The sequence below is a fragment of the Lissotriton helveticus genome, chromosome 3_1 (genome assembly GCF_964261635.1).
Source record: "Lissotriton helveticus chromosome 3_1, aLisHel1.1, whole genome shotgun sequence".
In the NCBI taxonomy this organism is placed as follows: Eukaryota; Metazoa; Chordata; class Amphibia; order Caudata; family Salamandridae; genus Lissotriton; species Lissotriton helveticus.
In genome coordinates this window covers 1,684,001,804-1,684,026,225 of record NC_136061.1, presented here as the reverse complement: position 1 = coordinate 1,684,026,225, position 24,422 = coordinate 1,684,001,804, and the positions used below count along the sequence as shown (strand labels likewise).

General features: G+C 41.8%; 1 protein-coding gene across 1 annotated transcript in view; it reads left to right on the top strand.

Moving 5' to 3' along the window:
• Window positions 1–24,422, top strand: part of LOC144824296 (uncharacterized) — a 718,699-nt gene that overhangs the window by 225,474 nt on the left and 468,803 nt on the right. Inside the window, exon 4 of the mRNA XM_078683421.1 lies at window positions 17,130–17,288. Coding sequence (XP_078539547.1) covers window positions 17,130–17,288 — 159 coding nt within the window. The remainder of the gene's footprint in view (window positions 1–17,129; window positions 17,289–24,422) is intronic.

Below are 24,422 nucleotides of genomic sequence, written 5' to 3'. Positions count from 1 at the left end.
GACACCAAGCCAAAGGGTAATCTTATAAACCTATAAGTGCCAAAGGCGGTGATGAAAGCAGTAATGTCTTTGGAATCGTCATCAAGCATTATCTGGTGGTACGCTGACTTAAGATCAACGGTGGAAAAGACCTTGGCTCCTTGAAATAACATAAGCATATCTGAAATTTTAGGGAGGGCATATTTGTCAACAATGACCTCTTTGTTGAGCTCTCTCAAGTCAATGCATAAGCGAAGATTCCCGTTGGATTTCTTAGTGGCTACAACTGGCGCTAACCACTGGGTCCCTTCCACTTCCTCAATAATTCCCTCAGCTTTAAGTTTCTCTAACTCTCATTGTATTTCATCTCTCACCGAGATGGGGACACAACATACTTTTCCAGCTATTGGTAAAGCCCCAGAAATCAATCTCATTTTGTGGATTTATCCTCTTAAGCAAACTAACTCGTCCCTAAAAACGCTGGGAAATTGATCTTTGAGAAAGGTATTGAAATCATATTCAGAATTCTGTGTAGAAATAGCACTCACCAGAATTTATTTATTTTTAAATGGGGAATCATTATTTGGATCTAGCATCACTCCCAGGTCTGTCTGATGAAACCAGCTCAAAATGCTGTCACCTTTATGCAAGACATAAATCTTACCTGTTGAAAACCTTCCATTGTATTCAATCAACCCAGAAAAGTAACCCAAAAGAATCCTAAAAGAACTTTCATGGTTTTACCTTCAACTAATATATCATCCAAGAGACCCTTTTTGTGGTTATCATAAACTCTTGACACAATTTGTCCACAATCAAATTCCGAGCAGACATCACTGTCAATGTCATCAGCGATTACATAAACTTTACCTTTGTTTTTCTTGGCCTTACATGCAGTGGTAAAGTGTCCTGTCTATTTACAGTAAGAACAAGTACTCTTAAGCACTGGGCATTTCTTATCATTGGCTAAATGACCTTCACCATTTTTAGTTCATTTGTGATTTCAACTGGATACCTTTTTTTATACTTTTTTCCTTCAAGCTCCCTTTCACCAGCAGGCACTGCCTTCTTTCGTTTCACGTTTTGATATGATATCTACACATTTTAAAGAATGCTCAATCAGTTTTGAAATGGTAAGAACCTCGTCAAGAGATGGTTCATCTTTCTGCCATGAATCACTTCTGACCTTCTCAACATTTACAACCTAACATAAAATGGTCCCTTATCCTCTCATCAAGTAAAGCCCCAAACTTACATAAGGATGCCAATTTTCTCAAAGAAGTGACATAATTCTCAACAGGTTCTCCATCGTTTTATGTTCTGTGACCAAAATGATCAAGGATGGTGCTAACCTTCGGTAAATATTGTTTGTCTAATTTCAATATGCATACCTCATATTCATTTAAACTCTTGTCATCAATTTCAGGCAGATGTTCAAAAAAATTCTTGCCCTTGTGACCCTAGGCAATGCAGAAAGAGAGTGGTTCTTCATTCTGCGCTGAGGTTTATACCACATACTTTTGCATATCTTTTGAAAACCTTTTTCCACTTTTGCCACTCAATTGGCGGATCACCAGGAGATGAAAGGATAAATGGAGGAGTTGTCAACTTTTGCATGGTAAAAGCATGAAGGTTTTTTTTACACTATTCACCTAAAGTAAAATTGAAGTGAGCCAGAGTTTAAAGTAGTTCAATAAGTCATGTGCCAGTAAATGATTACCATGCCACAAACACAACAACTCCAACATATATAAATATACTTTTCAAGCAAATATTAGGTGGCATGAGAACACATATATTAATCAATAAAGGTTGAGAGAAGAAAAACTAAATGTTTTTTGTCACAATGAAAATGTTAAAAATATGCAGTCACTTCCTTACTTAATGAAATTCAAAAAAAACAAACAAACATGTTTACTTGTGCCTTGAAAGATGATAGTGGCCACCACAGTCAAAACGTGCAGTGAAAACGAAGATCAAACAAAAGTATTCATTTCCGAGGATGAAAGATTCCAGATGAGCCAATTTAACACACTCCAGAAAATAAAATGTCTGTCATGTTACGCATTCAAAACCAAATGCGCAACATAGCATTTTGAAGAAAGAACTCTAATACGTACTCAGAGACGTCACCGTAGGAACGTAGCTTGAAGCAGGAGATTGTCAAGCTTGACTCAGGCGTCAGAGATCAACAACGGAATGAGAGGCGAATCCATAGAGCGAGATCTGCGGGTGAGCTTTCGTTAGCGTTTGAATACAAACGTGTTTTGTGCATCCCGTTTGAATGAAAACAAAGACGCGTGTATGGGCATCCACTCTGTAACAGCCAGTCAATTAATGGTATTTCACAGGCGCATACTATAGCAACACGCCAGAAAGTAAATAAACAGGCCCCAAACCCTCTATTGATAAAAGTTCAAGGTTATGAAGTTAAACAAACGTTTCTCCTTGGCATGAAAGACAGCTTAAAGTTTCCTTTAAGCAAGGTATCAATCACAGACAAACCTCCCAACCCTGGAAGCAAAAGGGTGAGGTATTAATTAACAAGTGTATTGTATCGGAATGACTCATACCAACCGTTTCATGTATTTCTCAAAAATAAATAAAAAAAAACCAACCAAGTGTTAGAAACTTGGAGATGAAACAGAGCCTGCACTGGAGCATCACAAACCACAGAGGCGTGCAGCAAATGCTCAAGGAATTTAAATTGCATAAAACACAGTCAAACCTCCCAAACTCAGAAAGCAAAGGGCATGGTGTTAGCTGACTAATGTTATAAACTTCAAAATAAACACAACCAACACTGAAACCTCCCAACCAAAAGAGGTGAGGCAGGCGGCGAATGCTTTAGATGTTTAAACTCACACTAGACCTCATAGTTCAAAGACCAGGAAGAGATGTTGGTGGAGTTCTTTAGAAGATTGAGCAGAGTTGTAAAAGAAGCGAAAATGTATATAAAAAATTACTTACGTGAAGGTTGAAGTCTTTTGACAAGCAGAGAGTGGCAAAGGCTTGTGAATTTTTTTTTTAAGCTGTTGGGACCAAAAAGTGTTCTTTTCTATCTTGATGCGCAAATATTCGCTCCACAGCTCGTTGCCAGTGTAAAAATCAAGTTAAAGGTAGAATCAATGCTTTAAAGTATTGTCAAAGATGAAGTTTAATGGAATAACAAATGGTCCCATCCATCCAGCAGGCTGTGTCAGGTACAACTGACAGTAACAACATAAAGAGTCCTCCCACCAGGTTCTATTACCATGGTGCTACTCAAACATATACAGGACAGGTGAAAGATACATGACAAGAAAAGGAATAATAAAACAAAATGCAATATTATAGGGAGCTGGCATGTGACGCTAGAGACAATGATGCCCCCCAAATTTCAGGCTGATGATAGGGAGGGCATATCCCACATGTGAAAGGCCACCAATTTATATTCCAGAGAGAAGTACCAAAGAATACTATTTCAGTTTTTGATGACTTAGAGTAAAGAGAATTATTATCCATCCATCAACAAGGAATAGATGACATACAGTTCCTATCCTGGACTGGAGAATATTAGTGTCTCCATCCTGTCTCAAAAAAAGTTGTGCGTCATCGCATACAAACAAGTAATACTAAAGGAATTTGTCAAAGATACAAGGGGTGCAACACAATGATTAAAATTTGTTGGGCTAGGAACGGAACACTGATAGACCCAACAGTACATTTTCTTGTATTTGGACTTAAGTGGATGTAAGGAGAACTACATGAGTATGTTCAGAAATAACGGAAAAAAACAGTTTAGGGAATTTCCCTCCACCAATGCCTCCTTTAAATGAGAACATAGAATGGAGTGAGAGACTGTGACAGTCACTGCAGAAAGACACAGCTGCATCATCACTGCTTCATTTCCAGAGCGGCAAAGGCCTGATTGATGGTAATCCAGAGAGTTGTGAAATGTATGTCTGAAAACGGCTGTGAACTGACAAAAGCGTCGACAATTTTTGAAACTGCTGATATGAGGAAATGGACTAGTAGTTAGCAAAAACTAAAGATTCTAGCAAAATAGTTCGTTAAATAAGGGAACTATAAAGTGTGGCTTCCAAGTTATAGGGACATAACCATGAACAATAGAGAGATTGTATGGTGTGGTGAGTTGGGGCAATTAAAGGTGTCCAACATTTCAGGTATCTGATGGGACAAACTTCTAGTAGATATCCAGAGAATAAAGATTTGAATTTTCTAATTGTTTTAGTGACTATTGGAGAAAATGTGTCTAGCATATATGAGTGAGTGTGAATAGCCGAGAAATCACAGGGACATGAATTTGTCAGGAGGCACGGATGACAGGAGCAGGTTAAATCTTTTGTCCTTGAAGAGGCCAAAAGGCTAAAACACTGCATTTGGTATGAAAATTGTCCCTCTTAGCCATACGCCGTAGGCCCAATGCACATTCCTGGCTGTCTGTTAACACTCCTGCACCGTGATAATAATAGCTTGTTATCAACATAGCTTAGTGGGAATCAGACATCTTTAGAACTTTTGATTTTGGTTTGGTGATGACAAATGGGTCTGACAGGAACTGCTCCTGTTAATTCCCAGGACACTCTTCAGCCTAGACTTTCTGGCTCTATCCCTGCCCTCATGGTAAACTAGTTTGTGCCCTGCCAAAGGGGGGTGGAAAAGGAGGGGGTAGAGTCTCTTCCACTAAAGGAAACTGTCATCTTGGGGTTTTGGGCTTCTTGGACTTTTTGCAGACATCCAAAGAGGAAGTGCTAAAAAAGTAAGTGGAGAATTCAATATAATAGTCAGGTTTGTGGCTTGAACATTCCTCGATCAGCAAGTGAATAGGAGAGGTCAACTGGCCTCTTCAGAATGTTGTTGGAAATAGGGAATAAAACATCTTGAAGGCAGAAGACTGTTCATGACTGTTGGAAGAAGACAATTCAAAGACCCCTACATCCTGCTAGCATCCAGGGACTAGACCTGCTCTCCAAGGGTCAAGTGAGTGACCTCCTGTTTGGCTCTTCCAGGGACACAAACAGGAACTGCATACTTCAACAAGACTCAGCTGCCTACCAAGAATTTAACCCCGCTGGAGAGAGTCCTGGTGTCCAGGTTACTATGCTTTGAGAACCTCAGGGATGCAGGATTGATCAAAAGGAGCTTTCTGAGCTGGAGGAGAGAAGTGAGGCTTAGTGCCTGATTAAGAATTTACCGGTTGAATTTAGTAGATGGGTTACTCCATCACAAATGTGACAGCTATCCTGTCTGCCTTGTTGCAAGTGCCACAGCATATAATGCACTTATAATAAGGCAGACAGGATAACAGTCACAATTGCGATAGAGTAACCTTGCCTACCAAACTGTAAATCAGGCCCTTATTTGTTTTTTACACCTCTAAGAGACCAAGATAAAGTGCTGAGACTTGTGCATGGAGATTGCACATTTTGCAGGCAAGATTACTAGGTTTATGCCACCCGGTGAGCTTTCTGCCATACTGAAAAACAGCTATGGGGACATTAAAGCAAAGGTTTTCAGTTTTGCAAAGTCCTGGATATTTACAAGACCAATCATGCCTAAATATTGAAGGTAATACCTTGTCATCGGTGGGAAAGCAAACTTATCACAGTAGAAAAGTGAACTGAGCAGCTATAAAATCTAGCTTTGCTCTGCTTGGTGTTTTTTATTCCAAAACCAACAACTTCATTGGGAGATCAACAATGACCTATCTGTCTTCAAGTGTCCCTCACAAACTAAAATTCTCTGACCTTCAAAAGAAGACTATAGTCTTCCTAACCCTCAGCTTGTCCCTTTTATTCTGTGTTCTGCAGACCATCAATTTTCTGAATGAAATATCCCCTCTGGCTATGTTAAGTAAAACATTACTCCAGTCAATGGATTGAGTATGGACCATCAGAAAAAAAGGACATTAGATCAGCTGACCTATTTAAAGGGGATGGTCTGATGTACTTGTTTCTGTCTGCCACTACAAAGAAAAACCTGGCAGCCATGAAAACTCTCAGGCTATGGGGGATATAGCAAAATTCTTCTTTTTGAATGATCATCCTGATTTTTGTTTTGCACTGATGCTGCTGGTTTTGTGACTCTATGCACTGGGACTTTGATAACCAAGAGCCAGTCTATGTATTATGAAACATCACTATTTTTAAAAATCTTATAATTCTCCTTGGCATATTTAAATTACCTATACATGCCTAGTTAATGGTACAAAGTGTATCCAGGGCCTGTAAGTTTATTGTCACTATTGGACTGCAGCACCAGTTGTACCACCCATTACAGTGACAGTGCAAACATGACTGCAGGTCTACCACCGCAGCTTGATTGTGCAGTTTTTAAAACTTCAAATAAGGCATGCCAATTTGACCCCTTTTGACAAACTTAAACCCTCCTTTTAAATATTAATATCATCCCTAAGTTGGCTTTGATGTCCATAAAGCAGGGTACATGTTAAAAATGTTCCTCTAGAGAAACATCCCCATATTTTCACTGTAGAAGGGTTAGTTGTACTATAGAAAGCATTGGGATGCAATATTATATTCAATGCTGTTATCGTTTTGCAAAATAAAGCTACAAGGTTTTTCTTGGACTTTCTAAAATATTTATTACAAGACCAATTCATCAGTATAGTCAGAATTGTAATAAACATTTTAGAAAAGGTAGTTTTAGAAAGTTTGCTTTTCCCTGCCTAAAACCTCTGGAAGCCCATTTGCACAAACTTCCAAACGTCACTCAGGACCCAAAAAAGCACCCTTGATGAGGTATGAGGCAGGAGGACCATCAATGGCTGTGCCCAGGGAATATGACTAACTTCAAAGAGACCTTTCTCCCATAGACACATTTTACCTGACATGTGGGTGTGTCTACCTAATGAACCAAAAACGATTCCCAGTGGTATAGGACTTGCCCCTAAAATTAGTTTGTGGAGAGCGCAAAGGAGGGGTAACTAATTTCCCTGGCTATACTTCAGAGGTGGGCCCAAAAGCTCTGCGCAGGGGAAGGAAGGTTGTCATCTTTGATTTTAGGTTCTGGGGCTCTGTGGGATTATTTATATTAAGGCACACAGGAACTGCTGCAAAGGTGGGTAGGGTTGCCCCTGGGAACATTTTGCCTACTCATTGGGCAGGGGCCTTGAATTATTCCCACCCATATGCTACTACCAGGCATAAATATGGCGTCCCTGGGCACCCACTTCAGAATACTACTGGCCATGTTGAAGACAGAAAAAGTACCACACCTAAAATACTGGTCCTGCTCCCACTTGTACCCAGTCAAAGAAGTGGAATCTATGTGTCAGTTGACTAAAATGATGTTAAGCTACAGGGACACAACAAGCTGCTAGAAGCTCTTTTCCTGCATAGTGCAGCTGACCAGCTCCACCTGGATCTTCCCTGCTCCCTGTTGATGGTGTATACTGTAGTGTGTCTTGACATCAAAGTGCTATTCCTGAAGTCCTGGATCCATTGGCTCTGTCGAAGTGCATTACTCCTAATATCCTGAAAAACTCAACAATTGAAACAGTTTTGACTCCAAAGACCATTGGATTAATGGGATAAATCTGGCAAGTCAATTTATTGAAGGAGCGTTGTCACTGAGTCAAAAAATCAAGTTGCTCAGGTGGTTTCCACAGCAACAATTTTGTTTTAGCAGGACGTCATGGAAGGGCTATGGGCCCTGTGGAGCACATGTTAGCTATAGCTTGCAGTTTTGCCCTGCTGAAGGAATCCAAGCTCCAAACAATGACTGAGACCAACTGTAGAAGGTGCCAAAAGTATCCAGGCTGTCAGGAACCTTATTTGGGCACTGTTGGAATTCCTCCCACTCAAAGCATTCCCATTAAATTTCAATGGCTTCACCCTGATCTCGTCTGACGGTTACCCTGCATTGTGGAGGCTTTCTCGGTCACAGCCAGAAACCTTGCCACAATAGGATTTTTCAGTTCAAGTTCATAGTCAAAGTCAGAAGGTGAAACTTGTGACCAGGATGAACCCAGTTTCCTTATCCGAACCAGACTCCATTCACCCTTAAATCGAGCCTATGTCCCAGTCAAGCCCAATTAGATGACTGCAGTAGAGATTAACACTGTTTGGTGCTATTTTTAATAAAACATTCATATCACTGGTTTCCCTTATTGGATGTTTGTTTTTTTGGTCTCATTGTGTACATTAAATTCTTACATTATTCTTTATTTTTATAAATTGGAGTGATGTTTATTACGTTGTGTTTTTGACTTATTGACTGTTTTGATATCGTCAAATAAACACATCACATGTTAAGCCTGTCTGCTCAAAGCGATAACTACCAGTATCTCAGGTTTAAATTACTAAAACTTTTATTGGACCTACCAAGAATTGTGACATTATTACTTGTGGTTGACTACCATCCACTCAAACTACTATCCCACTTCGTAAAAGGGTTAATATTTTTTTCAGAAACTAACTCCTGCTTTTTTGTGAAAACAAAAAGTTTGCTGCTTATCCACCTATCAAATGGCGTCCGCACACCAAACTTTCAGTGCCTTCAGAGGAGCCTCCGAAAGCACAGAGTTCAAAGCAGAGCTGGCAGTGGTCTCATAATTTGGTGGATGGCGGTCCAGCTGGGTCTGCAGAGGAGATGACCTCCACCACCTTCATGAATAATTTGGTTTCCACCAGGGTAAACATCAGGTCCAAAGTCCCAAGGTAAAACTTATGAGCTCAGTGACACACTTGGCTTACTAGACATACAATCCATCACAGTCACCCAAAAATCATTCCCAGGTCTCAGGCAACTTCATAATGATAATTCATCTTTTCTAGGCTTTTTTGCCTTCATTTAAAAACGTGTATCTCCTATTTCCCATTCTAATTTTTAATGATGGTGTGTCATTCTGTTCATTTCATTTTACAATCTTTTTCAATTTTTATTTGTGGATTTTATTATGATGTTTTCTTGACTTTAAAATTGTTGGTACTGCTTGCACTTGACAAATACTTCTGTGAGGATTTACCTACAGATTGTGCCACAACTGAGTTTCAGCCTAATCAGGATGTGTGTATAAGGTTGGTGTGGGTGCCCCTCCCAAAATTAATATCAAACTTTCTGACAGGTCATTTTTATCTTATCTGTCTGTATGACCAGCACTGCGGGTAATGTTAACCCATTTTATATTTATATGTTTTAGGTTTTTTATCAAAACGAGTTCCCCTGTGGTAGGGTTAGCTGCTCCCAAGTGACTCATCAGGCCATTATTTACTCATCTAAATGTGCTCATGCAGATGCTGTGGTACTGCTGCAGAGTATGCAGTGCTGGTGAACATTGGAGTATACACTAGGGCACTGTGAGGGAGAGGAGAGAGAGGTGTGGCGCCGCGGCCAGGGCAACTGACGCTGGAATCTGGGGACTTCGGTTCGATCCCCGGCTCCGGCGGCAGGTCAGCCCAGCACCATGTGACTCTGGGCAATAGCTCGCTTAATATTCCCGACGGCCCCCAGCGCCTAGAGACCCTTACGGGTGATTGTGCGCTTTACAAAAAGTGGACTTTACCACAACTGTACGGGTACTGTGATAGGAGTACAGCTCTGGCATATTGACTGAGACTATTCCTTCCCACCTCCTAACTAAACTAGGAGCTATGCAGCCATTCAAAGGTCAAAATTGCCAGCGATGGCAGTCTAATAGGGCTATACCCCAGTGTGTGAGGCCGGAGCGGCCAAAGGACCTTCATTGTTGTGAAAGTGAATTGTAGTAAGTAACACCTACTGAAGATACTGTGGTGGGGCTCAAGAACCTTTGCATAAATTGTGTCGATGGGGGAGAAAGATGTTCCCTAAAGACTTGCATACCAAACTCTCAAGCTCTAAGGCCAACAGAGCATCAGTATGGCTTATATGAGTCATCAGGAGATAACTGACCTTGGAATGGCCTCCTGATGGGAAAGAAGCTTCCCTTAGTAGATGTTTGCTACAACTGAGAGGGGCACTCAGAAAATGGCATATCCTAAATGTATTCTTCCTGTCTGTCATTATGCTAATCGTTATTGCATTGCGTGATGCTTTTTGTTTTATGGTTGCTGTCATGCTTGGTTTTTAACATTTTTCAATCTTACCTTTGGACTGATGTGCAACTACACCATTTTGTGCTAACTTTCTATGTCTGGAAGCCTTCATCACTGAAACATGGCTCAACCCTTCCTCAAAACCCAACATCCCCACGGCTACATGATACACAGAGACCACACCAACAAACATGGCAGAGGCATAGCCATCATCTTCAAGGATATCACCATCGACACCCCAATGCCTCGCATGGAACACCTCAACTTCTGATTCCAGGCCAATGTTAAGACCATCATAAGAGGCAATATCGCTTACAGACCCCCCAGGACGCTGACCTGCCTTCTGCGGTGCCATCTCCAACCTCATCACCCAACTCAATCCCCTCCAATACATACTACTCGTTGATCTCAATTTCAACAAAAATAATGCCAATCCCACCTCCCTCCTGGAGAACCTTAACTACATCGGCCTCACTCAACTAGTCACTAAACACACGCATAAAGCTGTACACCCGCTTGACACCATCTTCACCTCCAGCGACAGAATCAAGTTCACCCACTTCACTGAACTCACCTTGTTCGATTACGCCATCATCCACTTTACCATCTCCGGCACCCAGCATACCATTTCCAAGCACCCCGGAGCCACCCACCAAAGTTGGGACAATGTAACCAAGACCCAGTGGTCACAGGCCCTCAGTAACACTGAACCTGAAACTGCAGCAGACATTGACCAGGCCATCCAGAACTTCACTGACAGGATCACCAAATGCGCTGGCACAATCACCCCACTGAAACCAGCAAAAGCCAACAACACCTCCAAACAAGCCAGATGGTACTCCTCAGAGCTCAGAACCACCACTCACCGCTGCTTTAGGCTCGAGAAGCAATGGCAAGTCACTAAGGACCTCTCTGACAGATCCACTTACAAAGCAGCCCTCAGCAACTACCACCTTTGCATCAAGGAAGCCAAGAGAGCAGCAAAAACTGACTGCTTCGACACCTCAGCCAACCACACAAAAGAACTCTTCAAAATTGTCAAAAAAATCTCCAACCCGACAGCCACAGAGAACACCATCCACTCCTCCCAAGATCTCTGCAACAACTTCACAGACTTCTTCCACAGCAAGCAGCAACATTGCCACCATCTACAAAAACGTCGACCCCCCATCCCACCACTGCCAGCCTCAACAACCGCAATCAACCAGCGAACAACAGCCGAACCATAACCACCTGGTCTCTGATCACCACAAAGACTATGATATCCATCATGCCTACCATCTACTCTGGGGCACCCTCCGACCTGTGTTTCTCCCATCTAGTCAACTTCAGAGCAAACCCAATAAGCACAGAAATCACCAGCATCCTTAACAGCTTCATCTCCACAGCAACCTTCCCAGATGGAAGGAAACATGCAACGGTCAAACCCCTCCTGAAGAAGCCCTTTGCCGACCCATACAACCTCATGAATTGCAATCTGATCTCCCTGCTCCCCTTTCCAGCCAAGGTACTAGGCAAAGCTATCAACCAAAAGCTTACTGAATACCTGGAACTAAACCACCTACTCAATGCCTCTCAATCAATATTCCGTGTCAACCTCAGCACTGAGACTGGGCTGATTGCTCCCACAGACGGCATCAGAACCCTCCTCAACCACAAAAAAACTGTGGCCCTGATCCTCCACGACCTCTCTGCTGCATTCAACTCCATCTCCCACCTCACCCTCATCAACAGACTTCACAACAGCAGCATACAGCAAAACTCCCCCAAGTGGATTGCTTCTTTCCTTTCAGAATGCACACAGAGCATCTGTCTGCCTCCCTTCACCTCCACACCCAAGGATCATATGCGACATGCTTCATAACTCAGATCCATCTTTATTCAACATCGACATGGCCCCCCCTCACTGACATCGTCAGATCCCACAACCTCAGTACAGTCTGCTATGCTGATGATACTCAACTTATTCTCTCGCACACCGAGGACCCCTCCAACGCCAAAACTAATTTCTGCAATGCAATGACCAATCTAGCTAAATGGATGAAAGAGAGCTGCCTCAAACTCAACTCTGACAAAACAAAAGTACTGATCTTCTGGAAGAACACTTCTACATGGGAGCACAGCTGGTGGGCAGAATGCAACCTCATGAATTGCAATCTGATCTCCCTGCTCCCCTTCCCAGCCAAGGTACTAGGGAAAGCTATCAACCAAAAGCTTACCGAATACCTGGAACTAAACCACCTACTCAATGCCTCTCAATCAATATTCCATGTCAACCTCAGCACTGAGACTGGGCTGATTGCTGCCACAGACGGCATCATATCCCTCCTCAACCACAAAAAAACTGTGGCCCTGATCCTCCAAGACCTCTCTGCTGCATTCAACTCCATCTCCCACCTCACCCTCATCAACAGAATTCACAACAGCAGCATACAGCAAAACTCCCCCATGTGGATTGCTTCTTTCCTTTCAGAATGCACACAGAGCATCTGTCTGCCTCCCTTCACTTCCACACCCATGGATCATATGCGACATGGTTCATAACTCAGCTCCATCTTTATTCAACATCTACATGGCCCCCCTCACTGACATCATCAGATCCCACAACCTCAGTACAGTCTCCTATGCTGGTGACACTCAACTTATTCTCTCGTACACCGAGGACCCCTCCAACGCCAAAACTAATTTCTGCAATGCAATGACCAACCTAGCTAAATGGATGAAAGAGAGCTGCCTCAAACTCAACTCTGACAAAACAAAAGTACTGATCTTCTGGAAGAACACTTCTACATGGGACCACAGCTGGTGGGCAGCAGAACTCAAACCAACACTCACACTTACAGACCATGCACGCAACTCAGCATCATCCTTGACAGCCAACTGACCATGAAATGACAAATCAATGCAGTAACCTCCTCCTGCTTCCACACTCAGTGAATGCTCTAAAGAATCTTCAGATGGATTCCAATCAACACCAGAAAGATCATCATGCAGGCCCTTGTCACCAGCCGCCTTGGATATGGCAATGCTCTCTATGCTGGAATCTCAACCAAGCTCCTCAAAAGACCCCAGACCAAACCAAACACTGAAGCAAGATTCATCCTGGACCTCCCCAAAGAGCCCCATATCACTCCTCACCTCAGAGACCTCCACTGGCCAACCATCCAGAAGATTTTCTAGTTCAAGATTCTCTCGCACACATACAAAAATCTACGCAGCCAAGGACCATCCTACATCAACTATCGACTGTACTTCCACCTGCCTGCAAAACTCCTGTGCTCTGCCTCTCTTGCTCTCGCATACATCCTCTGCATCCATCACAGCTGCAGTGGGTGCACTCCTTCTCCTACATTGTTACCAAGAACTGGAATAACTGTCCCTCCACGTCCGAATAGCACCCTTGCTGGGAGACTTCAGAAAGAAGCTCAAGACTTGCCTTTTTGCCATAGACACAGCACCCTCATCCCACAGATACGCCTGGGGCTGACAGTGCTATGCTATACAAAAGCTGATAGATTGAAATCTCGAGGTGGTGAAAGAACCGTACTGATATCAAGGAATGTCTTACATGAGTAGCTTCCTTCATAGACTAACAACATTGAAACAGTGGTGAAAGGCCTCAGTGACAGAGTACTACAATTGAAGCAATACTTTGATACCACTAGTACAAGGTGTGAGTGCTTGGGGTTCAGGTCTCTGTGGCTGAGGCTTCCATCAATGACTATATTACCTTTCAATATAAAGAAGTGATCTCAGAGGCAGATTGTTGTATTTTATAACCTGTTGAGTCAGCCCACATCAAGGTTGCAGATGTTTCACAAAAAGCCATTCCTGCCTTGATGAGGAAGGCACATGCTCCTTTTTTCCTTCTAGAATTCAGCGTTTTGTGTGACTTGGTAAATATGACCTTTAATATGCACACAAGGTCGCAAAAGGCTGAAACTATGGTTGGAGGCATGGTGGCGATAGTAGTTGAGTCTACAGAAATTAGGTATTGGATCTTGAAATTGAGCTGAAGAAACTGGCAGTAATACGAAGAAAAAGTTGCCACTGTTCTGGTCAGATCTAAATCCTAACCTTTTGGCAAGGAAAAAGGTCCTGACTGCTATCAAGCAGTAGATGTTGTGAAACAGAAATGGTTCATAATCCAAAGACATTTGGCTTTTTCCAAGTTGATTTGGCTAAATTCTTTCTTCATATTTTGACTTTACTCACGATGACATGGATTTTTGGGTTGTTCCTGATGTTCTTGGAGTGCGAATTTTGGGAAGATGTTTGTAGGCTCACTGGTTGACAGGGTGCTTGTCTATTGAAAGCTGGAAATTTTAAGTGGAATCCCTACAGCATTTTATGTTTCCTCTTGTCTCCTCGCTTTACAGTTCCTTAAGTTGCTCTTATGGGAGAAGAGGTTTTCTATGTGACTTTACTTTTGTTGAAATGTGTAATTATATATTATTGTTAAGACTCACATGAGAACCCCATACTCAACAGATATACCAATGGCATACTTAGATTTCCTACCACATGGTGGGGACGGGCAGGGATTAGTGGAGTGGTTTGTGGCGGGATAATCTATGGTGGGTGACTTATTCAGGTCTGAGGCACTACCTCCCTTTGAAGAATTCCAAACGGAGCATGATTTGCCTAGAGGTCATTTCTTATTACACAGAGTGGTGACGAACGTGGTGCGTAAGCACAGATGAGGGGACGGGGGTGGTGGAGCTACCAGATCATAAGACCTGCCAGTATGTTATCACATCATCTGGGACATTTAAGGCTGTAACTTGCTTTTATAGATTAATGCTGCCTCTGGCTACTCTCTGGACCAAGTGGTAAGCAGATTTTGGTGACCCCATAGCATACAAGAACTGGACTGAAATACTGGAAAGGGTACCCAAACTTTCTAGCAACACTTGCATTAAACTGATACATTTTTAAGTGATTCACTGCCAGGTGTCCAGGATGTTGAGAGGAGGAAGCAGACTTTCTGCGTATGTTCTGGTCCTGCTTGATGCTTACATCCTGTTGAAAGGAAATTACTGCTATGCTTGCTGATATCATTGAAAGGGAGGTCCCATGCACCCCACAAAATTACCTTCTGGACTGGTTCCCGCACACTGCTAGAAAAACAAAGCTAAAAGCTGGTTTCAGGACCTGGCATTCCTACTTACAAATCTGGAGATTACCCGCAGTTAGAAAGCTCAGAATGGACCTGGATGGGAGTAATGTGAAGGGAACTTGTGAGATGGGCTGGTTGCAAAGGGGCAGTGCTTCTCAGAAAATCTAGAGGAGGCTGGGGTTAAGTGGAAATGGTCAGGGCCTGGGACACATTAGTGGATAGTCTGGCGCAACCAGGTCCCTCTCCACCGGGAACACCAGCTGGACCTCCTAGAATAGCAGACACTTATCTCATGGATTATTGGTACCGCTGCCACAATAATTACTATGCCTGTTGATAATGGAATAGGCCCCCACTGCCTATAGAGGTCTTTGTTGGTTCCCAGGATTACCTAAAAACAGTAGACCACATCTTGCCTATGCCACCATCATACATCGATACCAGGAGGCAACATGGGAAGGTGCAGGGGGATGTTGAATGAATTTGTACTGTTTAAATGGTAATGATAGAACTGCAATAATGACTGTATAACTGAATGTCTCAAAAGTACTATAACTGTTTGCTGTTTCATACCAAGGAAAATCAATAAAACATATTTACAAAAAAAATAATACTGTTGTTGACATCTATTTCCTAGAAGTTAGTGCAAGCTGTACTCAGCACAGATAGCAAACCTAGAGCAGTGGTTGTCTTCCTCTGTTTCTTGTTGTCTTCACCTCCTGAACTAAATTCCCTGTGAAATAAATGTATATAGTGCTTACTACCCCTGATGAGGTGTTGATGCAATGGCAAAAAAACAGACTGAGGGTTGTGAATGGCACAAGTGTACACATTTATGATACTGCTGGTAGACTGTGCTCCTTTAACAAAAGTTTCTTCAATCAAAGTTTCTTCAATCAAAAGATGCCTTCTCATTTAACATTTGTTTTCAGATATAAAACTGAGCTAATTATTTAAATTAAGATTTCTTGCAGCTACTGTGATTCATGTATACTATCTGCTCAAAAATTCTTATATCTAGATGAGTAAGGTTTCTTGTCAACAAAACAATTACTTGGAACGCACTCTGCTGAACATCTCATTGCTACTTGCTGTATGATAATGAAAAGATGGTAAGCTCGTTTTAATTCCCAAAACATGAGGGGATGGATTCATGAAATGATTCTGTCACCCTTGCATCACACAATGTGAGTCGCTGCCTTTTGTTACTCTGCCCTGGGAAAGTTTTCCATGGGTGAAGTGTGTGTGTTTTCAAGCATCAACCTATAGATTTTGGTGCATTTCCAGATTTACTATGAGAAGTAACCCTGGGAATGCATAAACAATGTATGCCTTCCCAGGGGAGGAGGAACGAGGAGAAAAACTTTCTGCAGCACACATATAAAGAGGACAAAACCTCTAAGGTGTGTTTTCATGAAGGGAGGAGTCCCTTCATGCACAGAAAATAATCCTGTCTGTAATGCAGGCACTGTTGCAACATAGTGCACGGGTGCTTGCATTGGCACAAGGCTGCACTGTGGGTGCAAGTGTAGGGAGAGATCAGGAATGCACCATATGATAGTAGCTGTGGTACATTCCTGCCCACTCCAAATTGTCTGGCTGCATTGTGCCACGTCACATTTCTGTAAATCTGGCCCCAGGAATATAAGTAAACTTATCAAACAGCATAGAATTATTCAAATGCTCACTTTGTTAACTTTTTAACTCTTTTGATGAGTAAACTTTCTATGCTGCTAATAGTAAATACCAGGCTGCCAAAATGGAAATATTGCAATTAGATGCCTAATAAATGTATACCTAATGAAATACAGCTGATGTAAAGTGTTGTTTTCCTTCAGGCGATCGGTGAAATAAGATTTCATGAGATTTTATGGTAATCACATTTCAAAAGAAATAAAAGTAGAACTTAGCTGAGTTTATTTATTTTCTTCTCTACTTATAGAACACTTTCCATTACAAAATAATAATGAAAATCCTCTTGCATCCTTTTCTAGGTCATATATCAGCAAAACTCACTACCTGCACAGATAGACCTTGTTTCCCAGGAGTGCTGTGTGTTGATCGTAAACTTCCCTATGTTGGATATGCTTGCGGCCGGTGCCCCGCAGGCTTCCTTGGAAATGGAAGAACGTGTACAAAGGTCTCAAGACCAGGTATATTCAAAAGTTCCAAAGCATAGTTAATGTTTCTTGTTTTCAGTTTTATTCTGTACACGCAATTGTCAATAAACAATAGATTCAAGGCACACTTATATTGTACGTGTTCATAGCTTTAAGATTGCTAGCAGAAACAGTTACCTTTTCAGCACCTTTGATTTGTAGGGTTTACAATAAAGATCAGAATTTTCAGATCTTAAACTTGTGGCTGTTTGCTTAAGATCGCACACAGCTGGTATAGATAATTATGTTCCAAACATCATTTATCAAAATGAAATATGATGGCAACTTCAAGCAACCAATTTACATTTTGGGTGAAATATATGGGGCATATTTACAATAAACTGGAGGAGTGTGGCGTAGCTCCAAAATTACTAATGCAGCACTACATCAGTTTAAAAACGCAGGGATGCACAGTGTTGACAAGAAGGTGGCACATCCCTGTGTTTCCCCAGCACTGGTGTTAAATCTAGCTGCTTGGCGCCAATGCAGGCACCCTTGCAATGGTGTCTGCATTGCAGGGAATAATTGTTCTTGTGCATAAAGGTGACACCTTCCTGCACATAAACAATCCATAATGATGATTTATAATTTCTATGTGTGCTTCTTCATGCAGCTCACATAGAAGTTGCAACTCATCATTATTTAATGATTGTTCATGTGGTGGATGGGAAACCTTCCTGCCCATGAACATACACTAGTGTCGATTTGCTATTTCTATGGGATCTGCATAACGCGGCACACATAGAACAAGGAGAAATTAAACATTTTGTACCAGGGTAAGACCAGGTTTTCCCTTTTTTTCCTGATCTTCTTTTTGGCACTATGTCATATTTACGCCACCGTTGTAAATAGGGAACAGCCTCAAAACAAATAGGTGTTGCGGCAGAACACACACCACAACACCCATTTGCCTCCCCTTTCACGCTGTGTGAAAAGGGTCCTTGTTTAAAAGGTGGGGTTAAGACACTTTCCAGTTAAAACCCAGCCATATGCAAGTCAGTCTTGTGAACAGTGCAGCCGGAACTGACAGGCCGGGTTCTCCCTGGACCCGAATCAAACATCCTAGGACCAGTTTCAGAGTTTCATCCCTCATCAGCCAGGTTAGCTTGACTCCAGTGGCTTGGACAGCACGTGACCCACGTCTGGGCATACTTGTCCTACTCTGGGTGACAAATGCAAAAATAACAATTGATGGACAGAATGCTGATCAATGTCAAACTTTCTCCTCAGTACAGAGGTCTGGGCCTAAATTCATGGTTTCTTTGCTTCCCATGCCATTATAGTAAACCCTACCATATACAAATCAGTCTTGACCCTGTTCCTCATGGGAACAGTCCAGTCTGAACTGCCAGTCCAGGTTCTCTCTGGACCATAAACAAGCATCCTGGGGCCGGTTTCAGGGTTTCATCCCTCATCAGCCAGGCTAACTTGATTTCAGTGGCATGGAGCGCAATGACAGAAATAGGTATATTGTGCTGCCCATGCTGTGATTTACCGCTGGGAGTGCATTTCACACTGAAAAATCAGACTGAACAGCACCACTCAGCAGGGCAGAGGGTACAGCTTCTCAAGTTGATTTTGCTGCTGCTCGAATAGATTTTCTACTTGAGCAGCATCTTTCTGACTACGAACGGGTCCTCCTCGTGACTGGAAATTGCACAAGGGGACGCCAAATCCTGCTTGTGCTCACCACCTTACCATCCTGGAGCCATGCATGAGAAAAGATTTTGCCACTCACCGATTAGTGGAAGTTGGCTGGAACTCTGCATTACAAGAGTAATGTGGAGTCCCCAAAATTCTCCCCCTAATAACAATAGTATACAAAAAAAGAATTCAAGTAAAATCATAAACTACATTAATCAATTCAAAAACACATTTCCAAGACAATAATAAAAACAACCTACCTTATCCATTCGGCAAAATTCCACATGGTCATAAAAATACCGATCACGATTTGTGACAAATATTTTGTTAACAGTATTTTGTACGCCCGTACCCTAGTGAGAAATGACCCATCTCACTGGGCTGGGCGAAATTGTGTCTTTTTTTCTTGGTACATTTCACGAAAGTCCAGGAACTTTTCATGAAATTTCACTTTGCCGGTATCTCACATCATTGTCTTCCCAAATGTGCCTCTAGCAGTAAGAAGCTTCATGAGATTCCACTAGGAAACTGACTCAAATATAAAATGACTCATCAAGCCATCCTTGGTGTAAACTGTGTGCCTGAGCCATTAATGTCTTTCTGTGGTCTGCACTCAGGGATTTATATAGAGCCCTCTTTTAGAAAACATTTTAGTACTTAGTGATACATTTTTTCAACTTAGAATGTAGGTTCTTTTAAAGGTGCAATATTGCTCATATAATCTTTAACAATGTTTGGCCAATATTCAGTGTAAAAAGTTGGGGATTAACTTGTAAAAAAGACAGGTTTCTCACTGATAGATCGTTGGTTTTGCACATTTGCTGTGATTTGATACTACCTAATTCAGTTTAATGCCCCAATAACTCTAGAGTGAAATGCTTGTACCTGAAAGCTCTAATGCATATCTATTAAAATGAGATGAGGAGCTCTGTGCAGGGTCTTCCTGAACACATTCTCAAACAAGTAGGCCCACATGCAGGGGTAAGGAGGGAAATGTTTGTTTGATTCCCCCTGCACATAGGTAGCAGTCTGACAGATGGGGCCCAGACTAAATGTAATATGATTCCATTGGTGATCAAGCAAGATGGCATCATCCCGTTTTGGGTATAGGGTAACATGGGTAATGATTTTTCTGAGCACAGGCTAAATTGTGTTTTCTAGTATATCGAGATTTGCTTATGGTGCAAAGATTATAGTTGCAGTCTTTTATAAAAGTTATTGTGAACAAAATCCAAATATTTGATCCTTTTGGACATATCTTGATTACGTCATATATTTCATGGCTTGACATATTTACATGAGAAGAAGTCAGAAGATATACGTGCTTTGAGCTGCTTGGCTGGGAGATTTAGTTGGTCCCCTGCCCAGGGAGCAAATATAAGACCCTGACCACCATAGGCTTATTCCAGAGGGATTAGGCTTGAGTGGTGGATTAAGGAGGATAAGTATGAGTCATTACAGTTGTTCACAGCAACTGCTGTCAATTAGTTTGAAGGATGTCCCCACATGGTACAACATGGCAGGCAGAACATTGGCTTCAGCCATCACAGGAGGTTTTAGTGTAATCTTGGAGCAAAGACAATAGGTCAGAGAGGACGTAGCATGACTAAAAGAAAGAGCTATGCTATTGTTAGACCTGTAAGCCTTGGGGCATCTTGCCCCAAACTATTTGCCTACAATCCTCCTATTTTTGCTGATCTAATTTTTCTTGGAATTATAACTCTGCTAACCAGTGCTAAATTGCTTGTGATCTCTCTCCTAAACATGGTAGAATTGGCCTATACTAAATTGCCACATTTAATTTACTTGCAAGACCCTTGTAAAGTGGTACCCCACATACCCAGAGCCGGTAAATTAAATGCCAGTAGTGGACCTGCTCCATGATTATGCTCCTCATATAAGTAGCCCTGCAAAATATGTCTCAGGGCTGTAGTTGTAGCCTGTGTGTGAAGTTTTAAACTGCCATTTTGACCCAACATCATAAATCTTTAACCAAAAACAAAGTGCCAATACTGCTGCTCATTCAGACTCCCTAATTAGGCCAACAGCCAGACGATCTGAACACTCTGGTCGAAATGAAGTTGAATTTTATTTTTCTTTATCAAATATTTTGTTTTCTTTGTATTGAAAAACATTTGCTTTTAAAGAGTTCAACAATATAAATGAAATGCAATTATAGACATACATTGAAGACACAACAACACTTAATACCAAAAGACACACAAATGTGATACAACAATGTTAAATCTATATACAATTGACCAATTATGTGTACAGCTCATGTTCTGTACATATTTTGACCTTCACGTGTTTAGATAGACAGTACCTCTGATTCTTTTTAATTATATGCATAGCATTTTTGATTTTTAATTCCGAGGCCAAATCCAAATCGTGGAGATACCAGGCTCATTTAGTCTTTTCAAAATCTATATACACCTAATCAATGGTGAGCACCATGTGGTCTACCCATCTCAGTGGGCACCTATTTGGTTAGAAATAAAAACAGTTGACGCGTTTTGAACCCTTAGGACATGAATGTCGGGTTGTCCTCAGGACGTAGAACATCAAGCTAAAAAACAGAAAATCATACTGTTAGAGACATTCAAACATACCAATTTTTTTAATGCATTAACTAAGGCTCCTTCCACTACGTTTACTTCAATCTTGAATTAAACGAACACCAATCTCCTTATTCGCAAGCAGGTGAAAACAAGTCTCCAAAACCAACCTTCAGAGAAAACCCATGTCAAAAGATGTATTATTACAAAAGCCATCTAGTGGATATAGGTTTTTGGTCAGACAAATTTAATGACTTCTTTGCTTACTTGTATATCTTTAAAGTAGTGCCCCTTCTCCATTCCACTTGTTTTGCTTTAGTGTTATTTTTCAAATTATCTGTTAGTAAAAATAATGTGTGTCAATATGCTGCCTTTTGCCAAATTAGTGAAATCAAAACGTTTCAGAGCAGCATTAAATCTCGGAGAGCCTGTCGCAAGAATGGCCCTCATTTCTCTCATGTTTCCTCCGGGGAAATTCTCCTTTGTCACCTGAAAAAATCAAGTGATGCAGCCTCCCTGCTTGTAGCGATGTAAATGTGTGTGGCTCATAAAACAATTTGCCCCATTTGCCCCTTTACTCAAAGCTGTCGTCATGGTAAAGTTCCAATGCAATACGGCATACTTGCTTAATCCATTGTGACTTGTGGATGTTAGGTATTGCTATAGGGTATTTGTTAAGTGCATGGCTACTCCGAGGAGTGTCCCAGCGCTATCTTGACCCCAGAACAGAGCAAATGAAGGAACAGCCAGCTGTAGCTAACTAGTCTGCACTACTATTGAAAAAGCAAGGTTTTTAAACTTTGCCTAAAGCTGAGGGATCACGTTTTTTTCTAAGGGAAAAGGAGAGACTATTCCATAATTTTGCCGCTACCACTTGAAAAGAGCGACCTCTTTTGTAAGAATGGCAGAACTTAAGCACAATTGTCAGTTGCTGGGATGATGATCGCAGAATTCTGAGCAGTTTATCGGGCTGAATTTTATTCCTAATGTACGGGGCCCGATATTATTTAGGGCCTTAAAAGTTAGACCCAGACATTTAAAAATTACCCTTTGTCTCACTGGTAGCCAGTGCAAAGCCCTAAGGTGGGGAGACATGTGTGACCTGGGTCCGACCATGAGTACGGCACTAGCTGCTGCATTTTGAACTACCTGCAGGCGGTTCTATAAGTAGTCCGAAAGGCCCAGGTACAACACATTTAGGTAGTCCAGCCTTGATATGATCAGGGCCTGGACCACGGTTTTACTGTAAAGGATAAGAAGCAAAGGGAGGAAATCCCTCATCATTTTTAAAAGTCCAAAACAAGTGCCAGTAACCGATTGAACCTGGGACTTCATAGTCATGTCGGAGTCCAACTTCACTCCTAGGTTTTGTGCAGTGGAGACTGGTCTCTCGGGTAGAGATAGATTTTTAGGCCACCATCGATGCCACTTGTTGCCTGGAGTGTGTCGAAAAAAGATAATTTTCGATTTGTCGTAGTTGCAGAGCAACTGTTTTTGCCTAAACCTGTCGAACACCTTGGTTAGGCAAACATTGACTGCATTACCATTAAGCACCTCATCCTTCTCACAGGTGAACAGCAATTGTGTGTCATCTGCGTACCATATCATTTTTGCCCCGTATTGTTCAGCTAAAGGAGCAAGAGGGGCCATGTATATATTAAACAGGGTGGGACTTAAAATGGAACCCTGTGGGACCCCTACATTCAGTGGAGGAATGAAGGCTGAAAAAGGAGGAGCCCAAACTGATTGCTGGCAGTTATCCAAAAAGGAAGTAAACCATCTGAGCACCGTGCCCCCAATGCCGCTCTCTCTCAATCTATGAAGGAGGCGATCATGTGGCACGGTGATGAAGGCTGCTGAAATATCTCTGAGATTTCCAATAGAGCTGTTTCTGTACTGACGTTTGCTCGAAAACCTGACTGACTCAGGTAAAACACCTGGTTGACCTCAATACAATCTATGATGATGGCATTCACATATTTCTCCAAAGCCTTGGAGAAATAAGGTAGAAACGATATGGGTCTGTAATTGCTGGCTACCAAGGGGTCAGCTAATGGGTTTTTTAGGAGTGGAAGAATATTCCCATGCTTCCAAATTTCTGGCATCCTTCCCAGGAATAGAGAAAGATTCAATATCCTATTGACAGCTGGATTTATTACCTCAGCAATCGATGACAACGTTTTTGCTGGGCAGGGGTCGGAAGGGGATCTGGATTTTAGGGCCTTCATGATTTTAAGTGAGGTAGCCATGGACATAGGCGAGAACTCCAGAAGGATATTCTCCATAGTGGGGCATATGGGGAGAAGCCTATCAGTACTGCTGTTCCCATCCTGGCGGGGGCTACTCAAGGAGTCCTGTATGGTTTGGATTTTCCTATAAACGTATTGTGCAATTTAGTTTGTCCATGCATCAGTAGGGCCAAAAGAGCTTTTAGAAGCATTAGGTGCGGAGAAATCCTTAACAATCTTGAACAATTCTTTAGCGCAGTTTTCAGCTTGTTCAATTTTTTCAGCCAAAAGCTTGTTCTTTTCCACTCGAAATTTTACATAGTGGGTATTCAAAGCTGCTTTATATGTAAGTTTATTTATAGGATCGAAATTCTTCCTCCATAGGCGTTCTAGATTTTTAAAAGCACTTTTCCTTTTCCTTAGGGGCACAGTAAACCAAGGTGCGGAAATTCTGCCTTGTTTGGCCACTCGTAATTTAAGGGGGCTAGCTGCATGGTACACTCCTGAGGCCATTCTTCCAAAGAAGATACATTCCCCCAGATTCATCAATGTCCCGATTTGCGAGTCCTTAATAGCGATTATTAAGAAATCGCTATTAAGGACTCGCAAAACGGGATTCATGTAGAAATCGCAATATTATTTGCGATTTCTACAGCTTTCTTATTTGCGATTAGCAAATTGCTAATTGCAAATAAGAA